Raw genomic sequence first — 19,280 nt, 5'->3', positions numbered from 1 at the left:
GACAAGGAGAAAGAGACAAAGGCTCCTCGGTCGTGGTGAAGCTATGTCGGTCGGGATATTCCCTACCAACCCTGTAAGTATTTAGACTAGCGTTATTACAAAATTGCAAATATTTATTTTAGTGACAATTATAATCAATCTCTCATATATTATCTTGAATTTATATACTTTAACTTACCGATTTAAATAAACAAATTCAACATTTATTTACTTATGCATAAACATCTCCTATATAATATTGCATTGATATACTTTGAAATACTTATTTAAAAATAATCATTGGGCATTATCTCATTCGCGCAAAGCGCGTAAAAAACTAGTAATAATGCATATAAATATGAATTAATTAGTCCAATTGTACTTTACCTTGGATACAATACTTACCAAAATAATTTACCTAATTAAATATCATATTCACTACTGGAAATTCTGAAATTTCCGACCACCTGAAAATGATCTTAAATCAAGTTGAAAGTCTTGTTCCGACCACTTTTGGTATCCGGAAAAACCTTTGTTGCTATTTCCGACCACTTTTTGAACTTTTTGGTATCAACTTAATTTAAGATCATTTTCAGGTGGTCGGAAATTTCAGAATTTTCAGTAGTGATTAAAGCAAATATATTTTGCTAATCAAGTAGTTTGTAACTCAATGACACCTTTGTGTTTTTCTCAAATGGGAGGTCAAAAATTCAAATCCAAATGAAGGCATTAATGTATAGACAGATAATATATTGACACTATAATGATAAGATATTATAGATTTTGCAATTTGTGTTACTGACTTATTTACTATTTTAAAAATCATTTTAACTTAATCATAATTTTAATGATGTAATACCCAAAATCGTCCTCGACTATAATGGTTTTTCTCAATTTCGTCCTAAACGACTTTGGTGACCTAATATCGTCCCAGACTTTTGTGTTTCGCTCAATTTAGTCCTAGACTTTTGTGTTTTTGCTCAATTTAGTCCCTCATTTGTTATTCTGTCCATTTGGTGTTAAATAAATAGACAATTCAGTAATTATAATATTGGCATCTCTTACTCATAGACATGTAAACTGCGAAATCCATTTTTTTTTTTACGAATTACTCCCAGAATTATTCCTAAAACTGCGAATATAAAATTTGATTTACAAGTCCGGGAGTAATTCTGGGTGTAATTCGTACAAGAAAGAGGAATTTTGCACTTCACAAGTTGAAAGTAAAGAGAGATCAATATTGACATTATTGAATTGTCCCTTTATTTAACACCAATTTGACGGAATAAAAAATGGAGGACTAAATTGAGCGAAACACAAAAGTCTGGGATGATATTAGGTCACCAAAGTCGTTTAGGACGAAATTGAGAAAAACCACTATAGTCGAGGACGATTTTGGGTATTAACTCTAATTTTAATTTAAGAATCAATGTTGATCACTTATTTTTGTGCATTGCGTTTATTTTATAAAATAAATAATGTACTTTGCAATAAATTTATTAATTTATTAAAATTTTATTTAAAACTTAAATAAGGAATGCAAAAAATTAGCTTACTTACAAATTCGGAAATTCCTATATACATTTTATTTCTTGTACATTTTGTTTCACATCACTTGTACGTGAAACAAAGTGTAATATTGACCAGCTTGGACTATTGAGATTTGAGCCAACCAATTAAATTTTGGACTAACTCGTTCGAGCCATCGAGGTTATTAGTTTCGGGCTAATTAAGTTGATTTTTTTATTGACTGTATTATTATTATTATTATTATTATTATTATTATTATTTTTATTATTATTTACCATAAACCTTATATATTTTGATCATATTGGATCAATTCATCAATTTTAAGCTAAAAATAATATCCCACTCGGGCACTCGCAAATGAAATCCATTTAAAATTTACAATGTTGATTAGTGGCTAAACCACTGAGATCTCGTACATTGACTTCTCTGCTCATTTTTGCACGAAAATGGATAGCTTTTAACTTTTTATGAGCTGCTTAAGGAAGAACCTATAATTGTTTAAGGTCGTCCTTTTTTTGATTTGATAAGGAATACCTTATTTAGTTTAGGGTAACATAACCATATATATCAAACCTATATCATTTGACTTCACTATAAAATTTTGAACATTGAAAAATTATAATATGAATAAAAAATTACAATATATTAAACATTTGAAAAGTATTCAATTTCCATTTTTAATTGATAAATTTACAAATTTTCAATAATTGGTCATTTGGCATGCTGCATTTCTTCTGAAAAGACTTAATTGGATTGCAAAAAGGAAAAAAAACTTTAAAAAAAATGATGGTGGTGGCAATATTGTCCATTTTGAAAAATTTTAGCATATAATAAAAATTACTAATATAATTTTTAATGAGTTAATTACTGAAATGATTTCTTGACTATAACCAAATTATTAATTTGGTCATTGTCTTTTTTTGCCTAATAAGTTCCTCAACTTTAATAATAGCCAATTTGGTCACCCGCTTGTTTAGCTGTCAGGCCTTCATTTAGTAAGATTAAATTAGTAATTTAATTATAGGCAATGGACCACTTGGATAATTATATGTACATTTAACGGCCAAACAAACAGATAATCAAATTAATTAAGATTTTTGAAGTTGAATAATTTAATTAAATAAAAAAAAGTCAAAAAAAAACAAATTTATAATTTTGCTATAATTAAAAGAGCATTAATTCTTTTAAAATACACTTTATCATTTCCTTTCAAAAATATTTTCTAAGTTTTTTTTTGGTTTACTGTTTTTTCTGACACCGTCATTCGTATTATTGCCGTCGGACACCCCCGCAAATCTCTCTATATAACCAAATCTAACGGCTACGATTTCTCCTCTTTTTAAAGATTATTACCGTACTTTTATTTACTTAACGAAAAATTCTCGTCTTCCCATTTTCTTCGCAAGCATCTCAGCAGATCTAGAGAGAGAAACTCCGGCGACCGGAAAAACAGAAACCCCAACTTTTCGCTCACTTCTGATCTTTCTCTCTCTCTACCAGATCCAACCTCGTTTATTAGCTCCTACTTCACTAAAGATCAATCAGCTCTCTTAGCTGCAGATCTATAAGCATTTCAACTCTTTGGTACGCAGTTTTAGTTCATTGCAAATATTTCCTGAGTCTTAACTTTTTTTTTTTTTTTTTTTTTTTTTTTTTTCTGTATTGTTTGTTTGCTTTTATGGTGGGGAAGTTCATAGTGACTGAATTAGCAGCAGAAACTGAAGATTTTGGGTCTTCAGTAATTTGATTAAAGGAGGGTTTTGTTTTCCATTTCTGGAATATGGGTGTATTTAGCTGATATTGTACTTATCTTTTACTTAATTACTTAATTGTTTGTAAATGATTATTCCCAGCTTGATTTGAGGAATTCATACTTATAAGTCAAAGGCCATGTTTTCCCTTTCCTGAATGTGGTGCTGTTCTCAGTATTGAAACATAACTTGGTTAGGTCTCTACTAAATGAATTTCCAGCACAAGTTGAGGAAACCTGTCTTTCTTTTTTTTGTCAGAAAAGAGGGATTTTTTTTTTTACTGTATGAGTTAAGCTGGTAGCTCTAGTTCTAATTTCATAGTTCTTTAAAATTATATTTTGAAGTTTGTGATTTATAGTTATACTTCTAAGGTGGTGTCATCTTAAGTATAAAATAGGTGATAATTTTGCAGAAGGAGGGAGAAAAGAAAAAAGAAAAATCAGAAATCAAAAAAACAAAAAGAAGAAGAGAAACCTTTCTGGTCCAAAATGGCACCCAGCACAATTAGGAAGGCGATCGGTGCAGTGAAGGACCAGACAAGTATTGGGATTGCCAAGGTGTCTAGCAACATGGCTCCGGAGCTGGAAGTTGCTATTGTGAAGGCGACTAGCCATGATGATGATCCGGCGGGAGAGAAGTATATTAGGGAGATACTCAATTTGACTTCCTATTCCCGGGGATACGTTGGTGCCTGCGTATTGGCAGTGTCCAAGAGGTTAGGAAAAACGCGAGACTGGATTGTGGCCCTCAAATGTTTGATGCTTGTTCACCGCCTGCTCAACGATGGTGACCCAGTATTTCAACAGGAAATTATGTATGCCACAAGGAGGGGCACAAGGTTGTTGAATTTGTCTGATTTTAGGGATGAGGCGCATTCAAACTCATGGGATCAATCTGCTTTTGTGAGGACTTACGCTCTGTATTTGGATCAAAGGTTAGAGATGATTCTCTTTGAGAGAAAGCAGAGTGGAACTGGAACAGAGATTGAAAGATATGGGGCACGTGAAGAGCAGAGATGGAGATCACCCCCTGGCTCAAATAGGGGGCATGACTATGATTACAGTGAGTTCAGGGATGAGCCTGCTTATGGGATGAGGAGATCAAGATCATCTGGGGATGTTAGAGAGTCAAGTCAACAAATGAAGGATGTTACGCCATTGAGAGAGATGAACCCAGAGAGAATATTTGGGAAAATGAGTCATTTGCAGAGGCTATTGGATCGGTTTTTATCATGTCGACCAACAGGGTTGGCGAAGAACGAGAGGATGATTTTGGTGGCCATGTACCCGATGGTGAAGGAAAGTTTCAAGCTCTATGCAGATATATGTGAGGTTTTAGCAGTGTTGTTGGATAAATTTTTCGACATGGAGTATCAAGATTGCGTTAAGGCCTTTGATGCCTATGCTAGTGCTGCAAAGCAGATTGATGAGCTCATTGGGTTCTATAATTGGTGTAAAGATATTGGCCTTGCAAGGTCTACCGAGTACCCAGAAGTGCAGAGGATTACCAGCAAGTTATTGGATACATTGGAGGAGTTTGTGAGGGATAGGGCAACGGTGACAAAGAGCCCTGAAAGAAAGGTGGAGACTCAGCCAGTAATTGAGGAAGAGCCAGTACCCGATATGAATGAGATTAAGGCCTTGCCCCCACCTGAGAATTATGCTCCTCCACCACCACCAGAGCCAGAACCCCCTAAGCCAGTTGTTCAAGAGACAGGTGATTTGGTTGATTTGAGGGAGGTGGGCGTTACTGCAGATGATCAGGGCAACAAATTTGCATTGGCATTGTTTGCTGGGCCAGGTGGAAGCAATGCAAATGGATCTTGGGAAGCATTCCCCTCCAACGGGGAGCCAGAGGTGACATCAGCTTGGCAGAACCCTGCAGCCGATAGTGATAAAGCGGATTGGGAATTGGCTTTAGTAGAATCTGCAAGTAATTTATCCAAGCAGAAGGCTGCAATGGGGGGTGGACTTGATCCATTACTGCTCAATGGTATGTATGATCAGGGAATCGTTAGGCAACACGTGAGTACAACCCAATTGAGTGGTGGCAGTGCTAGCAGTGTGGCATTGCCCGGACCAGGGAAGACTACAACTCCGGTATTGGCACTTCCAGCGCCCGATGGAACAGTCGAGACAGTTGGACAGGATCCATTTGCTGCTTCTTTGAACATTCCACCACCTTCATATGTACAAATGTCCGATATAGAAAAGAAACAACAGCTTCTGTTGCAGGAGCAAATGATGTGGCAGCAGTATGCTAGAGACGGTATGCAAGGCCAAGCTAGTTTGACCAAGATCAGCACTGGTGCATATTATACTCCAGGGCAACCACCAATGATGCCTTATGGAATGCCACCTGCAGGGTATTATCACACTCCATACTGATTTTCTTATCTCATCTCTCTGTTTTATTAGTTTCTGAATTTCGGTACTTGTCTTAGTGCTTTGACCATTTTCACTGTATTTTATATGGTATCATCCTTCTAGTGTATGTATGCCAATAAGGTTAGAGAAGGACAGGAGAAAAAACTGAGCCAAGTGTCGGGGCCTTGGGGCCGTTGAGGGTTTCTGGCAAAGGGTGTGCTATGACACATATACTATTTATTTCTCTTGTGTAACATTTTGGGTCATGTTTATATTCTTGTCTTTATGATTTGTGAAGCATTTTCTAAAATATGAATCTAACTCCAATCAGATTTAACAAAGTTATTAGATTGTTTTTTCTGGTCATCTAGTTGTTCATTGTTCTTTCAAGGAATTTATTTATAGCTTTATTGACATCCTACCTTATTTTCACTTGTACTATGAGTCTGAGTTGCAGCTGCTATTCTGTTTTGTCTATTTGTCTAGACTATTCAAGCTGACATGGAAGGATGAGATTAAGGTCATAGTTAAAGGAAATAATGCTTTTTAATGAAACTGAATAATCTAGAAATTGGTTGGTCAGCTAGCTTGTGATGAATTTTCTAATGCAACTTTGTCCATAAACAACTGTATCATGAAAATGACCATTTGATGCAAGAAAGTTTTAATGATTATTTAGATATTATCTTTTCATAGCTGACTTTGACCTTTGCTTTGGATTACGAGGAAAACCCCACAACTCTTTCGAGTGTGAGTAAATTCCGCCTTGTGACCCTAGCCGGTAAAGGATCGCAAAAAATAAACCAGCTTAGGTTATCCATAGTTGACTGGCTCAAACCAAGGGGGCAATGATTCGAACTCATGACCTTGTGGTTACAAGTGTGGATCTCTTATCATCTTGGCTAGGGTTATTCCGACTTTGACCTTATTCTACTTTTTGTTTGTTTGGTGAATTTTTACCTTGATTTTGTAAGTATGCTGTCCTACTTGTTAAACAGTATTAGGTTAACCTAAATGTAGTTGAGCCATCTTAGTGACCAATGAATTGTATGTAACCTAGGACTAGACAAAACATGGAAAAGAAATGAGGTTGATTTGTGAATGAGCAGGTAATAGGCCTTTTGTGCAGTGACATATAAAACTGTGTAAGTACAGTTTGATTAGCATTTGAAGCTAAAGGTAAGAGTGACAAGTGAGTCCCCACAAAATTTACCAGCTTCTGATTTGTTTGTATTGCCATATTTGTCTATCTATTGGGTGTATTGAGCTTCTTTTTTTTTTTTTTTTTTTTTTTTAAATAAAAATAAATACTCCGTAATAATTTGAATACACTCTAACCTATAAATAATGTCTTCTGTTTCATTTAATATGTCTGGTTCAATTAACGAGACCGGACTGAAGTTATTTTTAATTCAATTTTTCATAATATTAAGTTTAGTATTAATATATAAAATTTATATATTTAAAAACTATAAAAGTACTATTAAACACAAAAAATTAAATTTAAAAATAAGTAAAAATACTAAAGAAAATAAATAAAAATGAAAGAGTTGATTTGACCAATAAATAGTAAGTAAGACTAGATAAAATGAGACTGAAAGAGTATATATTTAACAAATATGCAACCTTGATTGGGATGTGACTCGATATCAGATATTCCTTTTGAAAAGTAACAATGATGTCATCAAACCGCAAAAGTTTTGACAAGTATTATTGAATTTGCTCAATGAAATTAGATTCAATTCTTATTATCACTATTTAACTCTAGATTGGATAACTTCATTCTTGCATGAATGTCATATGTTTTGATTTTTCTTTTTTGAATCAATTCCATGTCAACAGAGAATAAAAATAAGCAAAAATTGTAAGTATAATCTTGAAGATTAAATTTAATGTTCTTACAAACATAATATTTTAGAATATGTTAAACCTCATTGTGTGACGATAAAATTCTTTATATTTATTAGTTGCTTGTGAATTGAATAATTTTATCACAAGTTAAATTATAATATTAATAATAAAATATAAAACACAACCAATCAATAATGTTACCCAAAGAGAAAATGTAGCATCACTTTATTGGTTTGTACTAAAATGGTCTAGCACATTCTGAATATATTTAATTAATTATTTATTTTGAAAAAAGTTTCTCAAAATTGCATCAAGTGGCATGGATCTGCTGGTCACCACAAGAAATAGTATTTATATATATATTCTTTTTAAAAATAAATTAATAATTATTATTTAGCGTGAAGCATACCTACCTCTTGAATGGTATCCACAGACCCATTGTTGACCTTATTAAGAAAAGGTTCCATAGTTCTTTTCATGATTACTTTAAGCCTCATAATTGAGGTTCTTTTTCTTTGTGTGATCTTCCTTTTGTAGATGGTAACTCAAAGTTGGATTTTACAGCTCACAATACTAAGTATCTGATGAAAACCTTCTTCACCTCTTATTTCTTGTGAGTTTAAATCATCTTGAGCTGTGTTCTTTTTCGGTCGCTATCTAAACACCCTTTTAATATTGTTCTAGGTAGAGTGAGTTACTGCCTGAATTGTTCTAACCAATAGAATTTTTAACTTGAAGGGTAAGAATCGTATGAGAGTGTGATGCAAATGTGTGAAACTACTTACAAGCTAATTGCGAGTTGTTCGGTAAAAACTTAATTTAATTTGATTTTGGTCAAATTCGAATTCGAGCTAAGTTCAAATTTAAAACTTTTTGACTCCCCCCTCCTCCACAGTACACACACACACACACCAATTGAAGTCAACTCGAGCCTTATAAAAATTAATCAACCAAACTCGAGACTAAATTTAAAGTGTGATTGAGTTCAACCCTAGAAACATTTTGAGCTTGGAAGCTGATATAGTTAGATTCAAATTTGACTTGTTTGTATCTCTATGTGAGAGTAGTGAACTATTCCAACCATTATAGTTCTAATCTAACTGTTATCGTTTTAACTACTCTATTCTTGATGCTTTCCCAAACTCTAAACATCAAAAGCCTATACTCTTATCATACATAAAAGGGAGAAGTGTCAAATAGGCCCATGTACTATTGTCAAGTGCTCAATTTCCACCATGAACTAAATTAAACGCTAATTAACCACACTTACCTACTAAATTTATTCAATTAACTTTTTTTGCAGGTAATTGACTTGTTTTTGCAGGTTACCAATTAGTTATTAAAAAAATAATTTCAAAATAATATAAAAATTATTAAAAAAATAATTTTAAAAAAAAATACAGCCACCGGCTGTCCTCGCCGGACAACCACAACTGTCTTTGAAATGGCAGCCACCGGCTGTCCGGCGAGGACAGCCGGTGGCTGTATTCTTTTTTTATTTTATTTTATTTTATTTTATTTATTTTAATAATTAAATAGGTAACCTGTTATTAACCTATAAAAAAAGCTAATTGAACAAATTTAACTCGTAGATAGACTTATTCGACACTTAATTTAGTTCGTGGTGAAAATTGAGCACTTCGCAATAGTAGATGGGCTTATTTGACACTTATGCCTACATAAAATGTATACAAAATTAATAATTCATGTTAGGCATTTAAAAATTGAAACCTATTTGTCATATATTGAATGGGCACAACCACTAATAGTACTTTATGGAGTAAAAGTTAACAAAGAAAGGTCAAACAAATTTGGGAGGGTGGACCCTAGAAATATAAGGGGCAGGTGATCTGTACCAACTCCAAGTCCCTATCAGTATCTTCACTTGGTTTTACATATTTGTTCCCGAGTAATATGGATTTATTCATCATATACTAATATGGTGTATTTTCAATAGGGGAAAATTGTAAAAAATGCCCTCTATATATAATATGCCCCTCAATTATTAAAACGGTGCACATATAGTCCCTCTCGTAATGAATATGTGGTTTTTCGTTAGTGTACGATACCGTTAAGTCGGAGTAAATATGTAATTTAGTTATTTTTTCTCTCCCTCGATTCGAAGTATCAGCGATGGACAACGGTGGGGAACTATATGTTCATTACGGGAGGGGCTATATGTGCACCATTTTGATAATTGAGGGACAATATTTACACCACTCATAATTCTGGGGTGACATTGATAATTGACATATTATAGAGGGGCATTTTTTTACAATTTTCCCTTTCAATAATGATTTTTGCAAATTTTTAAAATGATTTTTTTGAGTAATTTTATATGTGCTTCCATTTTTTACTGTCAATGATGTGTTATTGTTTAATTGCTTAAATGCTTTAATAAAATGGATGGGCTATGATTTTTATTCACTCATCTTAGCTTCTTTAATTTATACAATAGTTATGATGTGCAAATGGTGCACACGGTTGCAAAATGACGTCGTTTTGACTAAAAATACGTGTTCTATTTAAAAAAAAAAAATCAGTTTCGATTCCCCTCAACAATTGGATATATAGTTATGAATTTGTGGATATATAATTCAAATTATGCACAAAAAATGCTATTGCCGGGAATCGTACCTAATTTTTTTTTTTAAAGTGGGACGCGCGTTTTTAGTCAAAACGACATCGTTTTTGCAACCGTGTGCACCACAACATAATTTGCCTTCTTTATCCAATAAATAAAGTGAGATCTTTTGTAATACTTTAGTTTTTTTTTTTTTTTGAAAGGATAATACTTTAGTTAATTTTGAAGTAAAAATACATTTTTAATGTAACACATTAGTTTGTTGTTTAACGAAATTAAGTAAAGAGAATTTTGATAAATATGCAAGGTATATTTGGATAGTACTTTTATTCTTTACCATTGTTTTATTGATTATCAACACAAAACAGACAAAAGGGATCGCGTGGCCTAATGGATAAGGCGCTCGCCTCCGGAGCGGGAGATTGTGGGTTCGAGTCCCACCGTGATCGCGTCATCTTTTACATTTTTAATCCATATTATCGAATATTATTGGGCTTTGAGTTGGGCCTTTCTGATTAAGGGGATCGCGTGGCCTAATGGATAAGGCGCTCGCCTCCGGAGCGGGAGATTGTGGGTTCGAGTCCCACCGTGATCGCATTATCTTTGACCTTTTCCACTCCATGTTATTGGGCCTTTCTGATTAAATCTCGACTGTTTTTGTTAAATAAATTTTTACATTTTCTCCATGTCTTCATACTGGGCTTCAATCTCCCCACAGCCGAATTACTATGAGCGGAAAACCGGCCACCAAGATTGGCAAGTAAAATTTCAATCTCCTTTCAATAGAATTCAGCACCTATTATAAGGTCTATTATGTGCGTAACGGCAAATTATGCTACATACGGATGTAAAAACAACGTCGTTTTATTAAAAATGCGCGTCTCACTTTAAAAAAAATATATTAAAATTCCATAATCGATGCGCGTCTCACTTTAAAAAAAATATATTAAAATTCCATAATCGATGAACTAAAATTCCATAATCGATGAACTAAAATTCCATAATCTAATTTATAAACTAAAATTCCAGAATATACGAACTAAAATTCCAGAATATACGAACTAAAATTCCAGAATATACGAACTAAAATTCCAGAATCGATGAACTAAAATTCCAGAATCGATGAACTACAATTCCAGAATCAATGAACTAAAATTCCAGAATCAATGAACTAAAATTCCAGAATCAATGAACAACATAATGCTGTTGAGGGGAATCGAAACTGATTTTTTTTTTTTTAAAGTGGGATGCGCATTTTTAATAAAACGACGTCGTTTTTGCATCCGTATGCACCCATGCATGGTGCATACGGATGCACAGCATAACTATCCGTGCGTAACTCCCTTCGTAGTAGTAGAACTGGCTTTCTGATACGTACTCTTTGCTACGAATCTCGTTAAGAGTGTAATAGCGTTCATAATAGCAGGGATATACCTTTGATCTTGGACGTTACGAGCCATGTTACGTGTGTAATTGAGCTCGTAATAGCAAACTTTATAGCTTCCTTCCCATTTTTGCTTCATTTTGTCCATTTTACCCTTGTTTTAGCCCTAATTTCCTACCAAACACAAAAATACCTCAAAATTAATCCTTTATCACATTTCAAGATATTTTGAGCATAAATAAAACAAATCCAATCACAAATTATATATCCAAAAAAAAGTCTCTAAAAAGTGGTAGAATTTGACACTTATCAATTATTAAACATTATGCACCGATTGACATTTAATATAAAATGACGTTGTTTTGACCAGAATTCACTATTTAAGGCGTGGACCATAGTCCATGATATAATTTGTGCATTGGGTTCAAATATGTGCTAGAAAATTCTCTAGTGCCTCCTAAAAATTGGAAAATGATGGATGTTTTGGCCATAGTAGTGGTTAAAAAGAGTAGAAAATCAAAAGATATGATTTTCTTTTTCCAAAATTATTTCCTTTATTTTCTTTTTCAAGTTGGCGGAACTGGATATATCGACATCAAAGTCTTTCTCCACCCAAGGAGCGTTATGCCATGGAACCGTGTTCACCATTCATGGTGAACACGGTTCCAACGGTGTTAGTACACCGTTATTATTATTATTTTTTTCTTAATTAATTGTGTGACTTTTCTTCTTCATTTTCACATTTTGCGGTTTCACTTTAATTTGAGGTGAACAATGATTTCGGACATTCATAAATTATGAATTCATACCTGCACATTCACTTTGGAACCATGCCTACACATTCCTGTCCGAAATCACGGACATTCATAAATTATGAATCCATGCCTGCACATTCACTTTGGAACCATGCCTACACATTCACTTTGGAACCATGAGATTATGAATTTTCTGTTATAAGATTATGAATTTTCAGTTATGAGATTATGAATTTTATGTTATGATATTATGAATTTTCTGTTATGATATTATGAATTTTCTGTTATGATATTATGAATTTTATGAAAATTCATAATCTCATAACGGAAAATTCATAATTTGATCAACGCGCGCCGTTAACTCCACATCCGCGAATTTTTTTTTTTTTTGCCTAAAAACGACGTCGTTTGGCCTTGTGTTCACTATTCTCGGTGAACACGTTTCCAGGGCATAATTTGCCCCCATACGCCATAGACAACACATTTTTATCTTTTAAAAAAAATGTTTCTTACATAATAATTTTTATAAATGTATCAAATTTTTATTTGTAATGTTTTTACAACTTAATTTTAATATTTTAATTTTTTTAAATGGCCAAATAGACTATTAAACTATATAAAAAATGCAATTAGACCATCAAACTATAAAACATACAATTAAACCCTTACATTTCTTAAAATGGTGCAATTAACATTTTTATTAGTTTACTAAAAGTTAACTAGATAGTTTTGCTTGTAAGACATCTGATGATGTGGCATCTTATTCAAAAATTAAAACGAAAACTTAAAATAAAATTCTTCAAATTGAGCGGAGAAGCCACATATTTCTTTATCTAGATCGGATGAAGAAGTCGACAGGCTTCTCCGTCTTGATCAGACAGAGAAGTTTGCCAAGCTTCTTCATCCATGTTGATTTGGACAAAGAAGACATCTTCTTCCAGATCGACATGGATGAATATATATATATATATATATATATATATATATATATATATATATATATATATATATATATATATGTTAGAGGTCAGATGCAGATGTTGTGTCTAAGTGAAATATGCGGTGAGATGGGAGTCATTGATCTTGTCAAAATCGACGTTCAGGATTAACAAGAATTAAAAAAAATGCGGTGACAATTTGGTCATTTTTCGTGTTGGTCAAACTTAAGGTGCGTCATGTTCCTTCTTAATTAAGGTGCGTGGTTTTTGTGTGCTTAAGGTGCGTTAGTTATTCAATTGACAACTTAATGTGCGTCATTCTAAACCTTTAGGTGCATCTTTCCATAGCTTAATGTGCGTCCTTTTAACACTTAAGGTATGCCATTTTAACATTTATAGTGCGTCAGTTATAAACTTAAGGTGCATATGTAAGTTCTACGCTTAAGGTGTGCCATTTTTATACTTAAGGTGCGTGATTTTACAACTTAAGGTGCGCCATTTTTATAAACTGAAGGTGTGCGATGTCAATACTTAAGGTGCGTCATTTTAACACTTAAGGCATGCGTTGCTTTAACACCTAAGGTATGTCTTTGTAACACTTAAGGTGAGCCATTTTTAGCCTTTGCTTCTTCTTTCCAGATGCGCGTTTAAAAAAAAAAAAAATTCATTGATTTGAGCCGTTGATCTAGATTTGATCAACGGCATAGATCTCACCGCCTGTTCGCACCCGAGACCTCCTTCACACCTAATCTCGACCCTATATATATATATATATATATATATATATATATATATATATATATATATATATATATATATATATATATATATATAATTTAATCTAATCTAATCTAATCTAAAAACATAATTAGCCACAATCAATGTTATATCCTTGGTTTATGTCCCTCTTTTTGTATGCTTATAAATTTATACATTTTACTTTAAGTGTTGTACACTTCAATGTTTTTAGACAAAACTGTCCCTACTACATTCTTATTAGACAAAGCTACCCTTACACCGGTATAATACCGTTACTTTTAAATTCTAACATTAATAACTCTATCATTATTACCATACACTTATATCTATCATATCTTTTTCATTTTCTTTAATTATCATTTTATTAAAATCATTATATAATTAATTTAATGATTGGTTATATTTTAATTAATTTCTATGAATGGTAAATGATATATGTGTGTGTATAAAATACATATATAATTTGTGTATATATAATTTGAATTATAATTTTTAATTATTTTTATTTATCAATGTTTTAATATTGGCATGACTTTTCGTGCATCACGCGTAAAAAATGCTAGTATATATATACACACTCTAATAATAATGAATGTATATATTTGTAGTACATAGTGAATTTGTGTATCTACAATGAAGTGCACATACAATAATGACTTTTATGAATCAAATCTATTAACATTTTTATCAATTTATCAAAAGTTAACTTAGATAGTTTTTCTTGTATGAAATCTGTTGTGGCATCTTATTCAAAAATTACAACAAAAATTTAAAAAAAATTCTTCAAATTGGACGGAGAAACCACCAATTTCTTCATTTAGATCAGACTAATAAGTTGACGAACTTCTCCGTCTTGATCAGACAGAGATGTTTGCCAAGTTTCTTCATCCATGTCGATTTGGATGAAGAAGACATCTTTTTCCAGATCAACATGACATGGATGAAGATATGTATATGTATATGTGTGTGTGCGTGAGAGATCGAGTGAAAGAGAGACCAACAATAATGAATGTATGTATTTGCAGTACATAGTGAATTTATATACATACAATGGAGAATGTATGCACTTACAATAGTACCTAAAGTAATGACTTTATGTACTTATAGATTTATTTTATACAATTGAAAAAAAAAATCACTAATAGAGTAATTTAAAAGATCCTAATTAGATAATTTTTATGATATGTTTTTTGCACATTAATTTTGTTTATACATAAATAAAAGCTAGATAAAAAAAAAAAAAAAGTAAGAGTAAAGTTTTAAGATCATGATCCACGATATAACTATTGATTATGTATCTTCTTATGAGTTGCAAACTTTCAAAATATTGGTAATGCATACAAAATGTACATTAAAAATCACAGTTTTTTTTTTTTTTTTTTTTTTTTTTTTTTTTTTTTTTGTTTTGTTTTTTTTTTTTTTGTTTTTGTTTTTTAGTGTGAACAAACTAAACTAGAATAGAATTTTTGAAGTCTATTTCTTCAATTAATTAAACAATGAAATGTGAATTCTATTATATACCTCACATATTCCATTTCTTATATAATATATAGTAGGGAAAATAGCACTTTTTCCCCCTGAGTTATATACATATAACACTTTTTTCCCCTGAATTATTGAAGTGGCTGTTTTTTCCCCTGAAATGTTAAATGGACATATTTACCCTTAAAATAAATATTTTATTTATTTTTCTTCTCCAACACATTATGACCATAATTTGGTTCAAACCAAACAAACACTATACCAACCAAACCGAAATATTTCAATTACAATTTAGAATCGAAACCCGATATTTAGAGTTTATTAAAATCGCGAACCGAAACGGACGGTTCATGTTCCGAACTGAAAAAATAAAATACATTTATTGCTAAATTTAGACTATTTTAAAATAAAAAATAAAATTTTAAAATAAAGACGGTTCAAAATTGCGAACCGGATTCGGAATTGCCGATTCACGGTTCAGGATCCAATTTTTTTGATTCATAATTTTAATAAATTGAAATCCAAATGTTGGGTTCTAGATTTGAATCATAACTGGAAACTTTTAATTCGATTGATTTAGTGTCTGGTTCAGTTTGAACCGAACTGTGGTCATCCCTACGTATACACAATAATTTGTTGGAGAAGTAAAATAAATAAAATGTTTACTTTAAGGGTAGAAATGTCAATTTAATATATTAGGGAGAAAAAACACCACTTTTAGAATAATTGAGGGGGCTAATGTGTTTACCTAAATAATTGAGAGGAAAAAAATGCTATAAGTATATAACTCAAGGGAAAAAAGTGTCATTTTCCCTACATAGTATTTTATTTTATGAACCAACTATTACGCAAGTAAATTATAAAAGTGAATTGAATTAGGGTCTTTTTTAATTAAGTTCGCTAACTCTTGCTTGTCCACAAAAGGTAAAGTTCCTTCACTCTTAGAGCGCAGACCCTTGTTGGCGGTTAATTGAATTGATGAAATGAGATAGATAATAGATGGAATATAAAACAACTAATTAATTCTCAATACAAACTATATTACAAACTACAAGTTAAGTACAACTTGTCCTCCTCTATTATATTAGACAATACAGCAAGACTATTACATTATTATAGTATTATAATAACTAATTAAGCTTACCAAATGACTTATGAACATCGTTGTTGCTTTCTATAAAGAAGGTCTTAGTTTTGAGTCCCATTCTAATAAGGGTCGACATAATTTGTTGAGCAAAAATATATTATTTGCTAGTAAGTACCCAATAATTTTAGGTTATTTTATCATTTCAAATCCCATCCATTCCTTACTATCTCTATCCTTTGAACAGACTCCATGAATGTCCTGCAAAGAATAATAGTTTCAGTTTGCTTGTGAGTTTTATTTTCCTTTTAAACACATATATAAATAGCAAAAGTACACTTCATATACTTACTGCCATGGAACATCTCCAGCAAGCAACCAATCCCCCACTTTGTCTTGGTAAAATATTCCATATTCCCCTCCATTATCATATGCATTATTGTCTATACATAGGAAAAAAAATACTAATAAGTCAAATTAAAGTTAGGAAATATCGGTAATTATGTTTCTATTCAGTTATATTATATATTTATACTATCTAACATACCCAAGTTGTACTATATACCAATACACCACACAAAAATAAATAAATAAAAACAAAAACAAAGAGATGATGAGTTACCTTTTGCAAACATGTTGACTAAGTCATTTCTAAGGTGATGATATGAATTGTAGAGCCTAAGATCAACTTTTCTTCCTATGGCAACCCCCACCATCTTCACCTTCACAAACTTGGACTTTCTTCCTCTATTATTAATGTTACCATTTACAAATTTCTGTCTCCATGAACTTACATGTGCCCAACTCACTGTTTCTCCTTCTTCCCTTACATTCCTGCCATGATTAAAATGTTAATTAGGGTACATTTGGTTCATGTTAAGGATATTTGTGACTGATATTATTGATGTAAACAATCAACTTTAAATAGCATACAAGGGAGAGAAGATAGCAGATAGTTAGCAAGTTGTTGTAACAACCAGTAATCTATTAGTTCAAACATTGAAATCATAATAGTAATGAAGAATCACATAGTTAGTAATAGTAATGAGTTTAAGTAAAAAAAAAAAAAAGTCTCTTTGTTTAGTTGTAAATTTGAATTAGAATCAAAATAAATAAATAAATAATAAAAATAAAAATAAATAAAGTGGTTGACTTAGTCCATCAGGGAGTATTTCTACCAGCAATATAATTTGCCACTTAATAAAGCAACTGATTTAGTTCGCCACAGATATAACTGGTAGACTAAAAATACAATTTTCCCTTTTACTCATATCCATAAAAAGTGTAAAAAGCAAAGTTGATTACCCATAACCAGATTCATAGTTGCTCGAGTTTTCATCATCATCATCATTTGGGTGCCCATTCAACAGAACCAAAGACGAGGTTTTACGTTCAACAAAGGCTTCACCAACGACACGCCGTTTCTTGACCACCATTACCTCGTTTTCCTCGAATGCATTATCGTTCAGATCGAAACCTTTGTCCACAAAGTTGTTTGGCGGAGCAAGGCGTAGCTCAAGCTCCATATCTGACGCTATGAAAGTGAAAGAGAACGTGGTTTAATGCGTAAAATGAGTTTGGAGTTTTAATGTTTATTAGCTTAGTTTAGTTTGAAGATAAATATATAGAGGTTTAGCGTATAGTATATGATATTTATACATGAATAAAATGTGTGTCATACTCATACATTGGAATTATGTCGGTCTAAGGGGTGGCAATGATACCGACAGCTGAGATCTTGGTGGACCATTTTCTTTTGGATTTTATAGAAAATGTGATAACTAACGTGTTATGTTATTATTAGTTTAATTAGAGAAATTTTGTATCTAGTCTATATCAGTATCGATGCGTTAAGTCAATCAGTAATTAATAAAATGTGGTGTTATTATGTGTATTGTACGTGTTATGCTACGATTAGTTTAACTAGAGAAATTTTTTATCGGATCTATATCAGTATTGATGTGTCAAGTCAATCAGTAATTAATTAGATGTGGTGTTATATAGTATTTTATGGGTTGTAATTACTTATTTTTAGTTTAATGTGTATTGTGTTATCCTGCGATTAGTTTAACTAAAGAAATTTTTTATCGGATCTATATCAGTATTACTGGGTTGTAATTAGTTACTTACAGCTTGCTATTGCTATTTCCAAATCCACAGATGATTTATTGTAGAATTTATAGATTGTTTACCAAGGATAGATACATAGATCTTCATTTACTAATAATGGTCACTATCCATAAGAGGATATGATTTTTTTTATTTTTTATTTTTGAAAACAAGAAGGATATGATTTAAAACTTTAAAAGAATAATAAAACTTTTATTAGCTGGTACATCGTCCTCTATTGTATGCACTATATATGCTCACACTACATTTGTAATAATCAACATCTAAAAAGCAAGCAATGTTAATGATCTGTGCTTTATCTCTATTTCTTTGTGCTATTCTTAACTTAGTTTATGTTTAAACCATCAATTGTTATTTTTTAACAAATTCTTTAAAACTTTTTTTTTTTTGGGTATAATTATTGATACATGCAATGTTGCTTGTAAATATATAATTTATATGTTAAAAAATTAAATCTATATTAAACAAAATTTAAGCGAATTCATCATTAAAATAATAAATGAGATCATTAAAGTGAAATTACAAATGGAGTGAATGTTAGTCAATGAGCTCAACAAGTGCACATTGTTATTATGTATGTCAAAATAAAAAAAATATTATTCACCCATCTACAAAATATATTGTTCCTTTGATTGGGTACAAAGATTTAAGAAATAGTATATTTAATATAGAGAAAATACCAAATTT

The 19,280-nt window shown here is 31.7% G+C and overlaps 2 protein-coding genes and 2 non-coding genes across 6 annotated transcripts; 3 read left to right on the top strand and 1 right to left on the bottom strand.

The window, feature by feature from the left end:
* The first annotated feature begins 2,866 nt into the window (after positions 1 to 2,866).
* Positions 2,867 to 5,992, top strand: LOC109174281 (putative clathrin assembly protein At2g25430). 3 transcript variants are annotated; one of them, XM_019323523.1, is made up of 2 exons: positions 2,867 to 3,093; positions 3,658 to 5,992. In XM_019323523.1, the coding sequence occupies exon 2, from the start codon at positions 3,749 to 3,751 to the stop codon at positions 5,645 to 5,647; it is 1,899 nt and encodes a 632-aa protein (XP_019179068.1). In that variant the 5' UTR covers positions 2,867 to 3,093; positions 3,658 to 3,748; the 3' UTR covers positions 5,648 to 5,992. The 3 variants fall into 3 exon arrangements, with proteins under 3 accessions (XP_019179068.1, XP_019179069.1, XP_019179070.1); XM_019323524.1 differs by having other exon boundaries at positions 2,877 to 3,093; positions 3,676 to 5,992; XM_019323525.1 differs by having other exon boundaries at positions 2,877 to 3,094; positions 3,671 to 5,992.
* A 4,445-nt stretch (positions 5,993 to 10,437) lies between these two features.
* On the top strand, positions 10,438 to 10,510 carry TRNAR-CCG. Its single transcript has one exon. It is a non-coding gene; the product is annotated as a tRNA-Arg (tRNA).
* A 73-nt stretch (positions 10,511 to 10,583) lies between these two features.
* TRNAR-CCG lies at positions 10,584 to 10,656 on the top strand. Its single transcript has one exon. It is a non-coding gene; the product is annotated as a tRNA-Arg (tRNA).
* Positions 10,657 to 16,409: 5,753 nt separating this feature from the next.
* On the bottom strand, positions 16,410 to 17,225 carry LOC109174282 (auxin-responsive protein IAA29-like). The gene is made up of 3 exons (XM_019323526.1): positions 17,086 to 17,225; positions 16,816 to 16,906; positions 16,410 to 16,724 (listed from the first exon to the last, which is right to left on the bottom strand). Exons 1-3 carry the CDS (start codon positions 17,177 to 17,179, stop codon positions 16,664 to 16,666), a joined length of 246 nt encoding a protein of 81 aa, XP_019179071.1. The 5' UTR covers positions 17,180 to 17,225; the 3' UTR covers positions 16,410 to 16,663.
* Between the last annotated feature and the right edge of the window lie 2,055 nt (positions 17,226 to 19,280).

The sequence above is a fragment of the Ipomoea nil genome, unplaced genomic scaffold (genome assembly GCF_001879475.1).
Source record: "Ipomoea nil cultivar Tokyo-kokei standard unplaced genomic scaffold, Asagao_1.1 scaffold0579, whole genome shotgun sequence".
Classification (NCBI taxonomy): Eukaryota; Viridiplantae; Streptophyta; class Magnoliopsida; order Solanales; family Convolvulaceae; genus Ipomoea; species Ipomoea nil.
The sequence above is the reverse complement of the archived record's forward strand: the minus strand, read 5'-3'. Positions and strand labels throughout refer to the sequence as shown.